General features: G+C 43.3%; 1 protein-coding gene across 1 annotated transcript; it reads right to left on the reverse strand.

Annotated features, from left to right (window-relative positions):
* Positions 1 to 4,077: 4,077 nt before the first annotated feature.
* On the reverse strand, positions 4,078 to 4,465 carry LOC108784630 (60S ribosomal protein L36-like). Its single transcript, XM_018553500.1, has one exon. The coding sequence runs from the start codon at positions 4,429 to 4,431 to the stop codon at positions 4,114 to 4,116; it is 318 nt and encodes a 105-aa protein (XP_018409002.1). The 5' UTR covers positions 4,432 to 4,465; the 3' UTR covers positions 4,078 to 4,113.
* Positions 4,466 to 4,702: the final 237 nt, after the last annotated feature.

Here is a 4,702-nt window from a genome sequence, read left to right on the forward strand (position 1 = left end):
TTCCTTTTTAGTTTGCTAACTATACATTAAAAGTGTTTTGTTGTCTGTTTTGAGAGGTGAAAAAAGTACTTGTTAATCCTGCCAAAAATCCTGTGAGTGATTACTTCTTACACTTTGCCTCTACTGGCTGTTATCAGGTAGAATGTTCCCTGCTCCCTCTGTGGATTACAGAACACCTCCCCTCTATGTTATGAAGAAGGGTGGTGTATTTCTGTCCTAGATTGTCTGAACATGGGTGGCAGACTTCCATGATTTTGCCAAGAGGCATCCAGCACCAACCAGAGATCAGGGTTTATATTGCATGACAGAAAATAAAATGTCAAAGCATAATGGGCATAATGTGGGGAAAGGATGCCAAAAGTGTAGTTGGTCTGCTTATTGCCCATACCCACTGAAACATACATCACCATTAATAATGAGTTTTTATGCTGAACAGCACAACACATATGAAACCATACCCATACATAAAAAACAAATCTATAATGGCACCCATAAACGTAAATTCCAGGCAGCAACTTATATCAGGCAGGCAATATTTGCTGGTCATTCTTGAAGACAATGTTAACGGGCTTAGTTAGAATTTCTTCAGACAATTCATATATTTTCTCTGAAAACATTAAAACTACAAATTGTTCTCCTTTGCACAAACATAGCCATTTCATTCAATAGTAACATTGTACGTCCCATTAAAATAATAATTTTCTTTATAATATTTTAATTGCTCTGGATAAATTTCACATTGATAGAGGAATCATTTAAAAAGGCATTGCGTAATGAAAACAGTCCGTTTTAGTTTGCTACAAGAGAGATAGATGTCACATTAATTATTGCTCACTTCTGTTAATCATATTTTAGAATGCACTCATATACATTTGTCAGAATATCTGTTTTTTTAATAAAATCTTCAAAATAGTCAATAAATTAGTAAAAAGTCAAATATTCACTGGACTGTGGGACACCACAGTCAGATGAACTCCAAAGTAAATTATGAGACATACTGAAAAATTGCAGTCCGCAGTGTCATATTGTGATTGTGGTTATGCGCCTTTTGATAATTATGTTATGCAACATAACTGCTCATACAGGTCTGCTCTGTTTGTGTTGTTAAAGGAGAACTATTAGGTGAGTGCTTTTCACTTACCTCATAGTTCTAGCCGACCTGTGACAATGAGACTGTCACAGGTCGGCTTAGTAGATTGGGAGGTGAGCGAACACATACCGGCGTTCGCTCACCTCTCGATCCTGTCATGGCTCTCTGCGGTGACAGGGTAGGGGCTGGATTCCCCCCTCCGCGCTCCGATCCGCCAGCGCTGACTGGCGGAACGGACGGGGGAGGGGGCGGGTACAGCTGGCTCTGCCTCTAGATAGGCAGAGCCAGCTGTCAGTCACGCAGCTGGGCGGATCCAGACAGAAGTTAAATCTTAAAAATGAATGCATTTTTAAGATTTAACTTCTGAGTTTCGTGTCACTTTAAGTGTGATATATCAGTGGGCCCTGGTTGCAAGAAGGGCCCCCTCCCCCCAGAGAGGGCCCCTTGTGCAGAAATCACTCGTTCCCACGTGAATAGCGTACGTTACCACACAACACACCGATCATTTGTTACAGTCATTTGAATGGCACCCGAAACGCACCTCTAGGCCACAATGAGTTTAACCACAACACAACGCATAGATACGCAATACCACTGCATTGGGAGGAAATAATATTAATTATCAAGCGTTTTTTTAAAATAAACTCCAGGCAGCAATAATAACCCCATCTTCCCCGCAGCAATAATAATTTATGCTTGTGGTAGATTAATAGTGCTGCCTGGGCATAGATTACTATTAATTATTAAAACATTTCAGTATGACTTTTTACTGTCTTTCCTCTCTCCTGTTCCAGCTCACCAGCTTCTCCCCCTCATGATATCCTGCTGAGGTGGATTGATATACTCAGCCCAGAGACGATTCTGTGCAGGCCGGCACTAAGAGTTAATTGTCGGCTTCCGCAGCTCTCTGTATTCCTCCGCGGCAGCCGGAAATGGTAAAATAGTACCCTCTGTTCTGCTGTCAGTTTAGCGGGGAATCCGGGGAGAGAGAGGACTATATCAATATTAATTGGTCTGGGATTGGCTTCTGCTGTTGATGGTTACCGGGGCCGGTCTCTCCTCCTTTCTGCCCCCGATTGGTGGAACGCTAGGGCCCGGTCGCACACGTGACTGCTGCAACCCTGGTAGTTCAAATTCAGTTGCTTCAGTTTGAATTAAAGAAGTTCTAAACTCACAGCATATACTATCCTGTTTTAACATCAGCATTGTATTAGGAATACATACTAGAGTTGTATATTTCTTAACATTTCTTAAATAGCCACATCTCTGAAAAACTGCTGTGGAAGGGGGTAAACCTGCAGGGCAGCAAGTAGTTATAAGCCATCTCCACTCCACATAAAGACATCATTCTGGATGGATATTACTGGATTGTTGGCTTCTTACATTATCTGGAGACAACACAGGCAAAAATCCCTGATGAAGGTGTCACTCTGTCTCAGCTGCATAGTCATTTGACCACACTCCATTAGGGTTCATTCACACAAACGTGCACATCCATATGGTGTGCATGTCCATGCTGAGACCTGCTCCGGGGAGGAACAGGTGCAGTGTGTTGTGTGCAGCCGCCTGTACATCCTTATGGAGGACATGGCAGCATGTGGCTACATGCCAACCCGAACCTGCACCTCCATGCAGGCCTCGGTGCACACACCTGGACACAGACTGCTATTGCATAGGGGGGTAATAGCCTCTTATGTGTTAACACATTATAGGTGACAGGTTCTCTTTAAGGAGGCAATAGGGATCTATTAGACCGCTAATGTCACCTTTCTACTCCATGAAAGCTGATTAAACACAGATAGTGCTTTTTCAGCTCCTTGTTCAGCATCTTTCCCAGCCTCTGTGGCCGGGAAATACCAGCTCTGAACCCAGAAGTGATGAATTCACCAACACCCCCCATGGCGGTCCAGGTCCCCCACAAAGGGCAGAGGAGCTTGGTGTACATCACAGAGGGTAAGCCTCATGTTGCTGGCAGCGGTTAATTCACAAATGCATGCCAACGCACATAACAAGGGTAATTCCTTTTTTTCAGCGTCAGTGTCAAAAGAGTACTTTTAGTAGTTTTATAGAGAGATAAAAGTAAACAAGAACTATTTTTGTTACAAACATACAGTTTTCCCCCCATCTTTTTTTTATGTTTATGTTCCCTGCGCTGTGCATTTCCTGTAACTCTTTGTAGGAACTTCCTGTGGAAATGTGCGTGCTCCAGCAGTGACTTAACATCACAGATTTACTGCAGATACTATTGTGTTATGTGCCTGTGCACTGGTACAATTGTTTGTAATCAGAAGAGAGCAGGGCAGGGTGACCATACTACAGATGAACTGCGTAAGCATTGTCTCTTTAAGAAAATAAGTACCTGTGGATGCACCTTTCTGGTATGATTTCAATGTGAGCAGACATACAAAAAAAGTTTTAGGCTTTCTGACATTACAGACACATGCAAAACAACATATTTAGTAACATAACCCTAATAATTAAAGGAGAACTATGACATGAGTGATTTCCACTCACCTCATAGTTCTAAGCCGACCTGTGACAATGAGACTGTCACAGGTCGGCTCAGTAGATCGGGAGGTGAGGGAAAACATACCGGGTTCCCTCACCTCTCGATCCTGTCACGGCTCTCTGCCGTGACAGGGGGAGGGGCTGGATTCCCCTCTCCCCGCTCCGATCTGCCAGCGCTGACTGGCGGAACGGACGGGGGAGGGGGCGGGTACAGCTGGCTCTGCCTCTAGGTAGGCAGAGCCAGCTGTCACTCACGCAGCTGGGCGGATCCCGTCATCTAAGTCGGGATCCGCTCCAGGTGCGGCGTCTCAGTATACCGCGAGCTGTAGCTGTAGGAGATTCCCTGACTCTTCCCTGACTCCTGTTGCAGTGACATTTTTAAAGAACAGGAAGTGAGGGAAAATCTACAACAGGGACATATAGTAAAAAAAAAACATACTTTTTTTTCAGACTAGGATATACATAGGAAGATTTTTTTTTTTTTTTACATGTTTAATGACTGATATCTTTACAGTTTAATCTTTCTTTGCATTAGCCTTTCTCATGGCAGCCAACACATTGCTGAGTTGTTCTCTCTTTCTCTTAGCCCGGATGTGAGTTCCAATCCTTTTCTTTATGAACTTAAGAGCTCTTTTGTCCTTTGACACTTTCAGCAACTCCATGGCACGTCTTTCATATGGGGCAAAGCCACATACTTTGTGGATCATGTCACGGACAAACTTGGTGTGCTTTGTCAGGCGCCCTCTCCTGCGACAGTGTCTGGGCTTCGCGACGTTCTTGGTTACTGGATGGCCTTTATTAAGGCCTACGGCCATTGGGTATCTGATAGCCATTCTAACTGCACTGATGGAGGCCACACCGGAAGGCCATAAGAAGATTTTTGAACAAACGTTTGTACGAACAAATCCTATTGGAACGTTCAATAATGCCATCACAGACTTGGCGATTGTTATTTGAAATTTTATATGATTGTCGTTTTCATTTAACATTTGATTTTGGGATGAATTAAGTTTCTGAATGAAAATCACATTCACTGTTCTCAATTTTCCAATGTGTTTTTTCAATTTTTTTTGTCATTGCGGTCAAGATCATCGATTTGACCCC

Source organism: Nanorana parkeri, unplaced genomic scaffold (assembly GCF_000935625.1).
Source record: "Nanorana parkeri isolate BGI_ZX_2015 unplaced genomic scaffold, ASM93562v1 scaffold7, whole genome shotgun sequence".
Lineage (NCBI taxonomy): Eukaryota > Metazoa > Chordata > Amphibia > Anura > Dicroglossidae > Nanorana > Nanorana parkeri.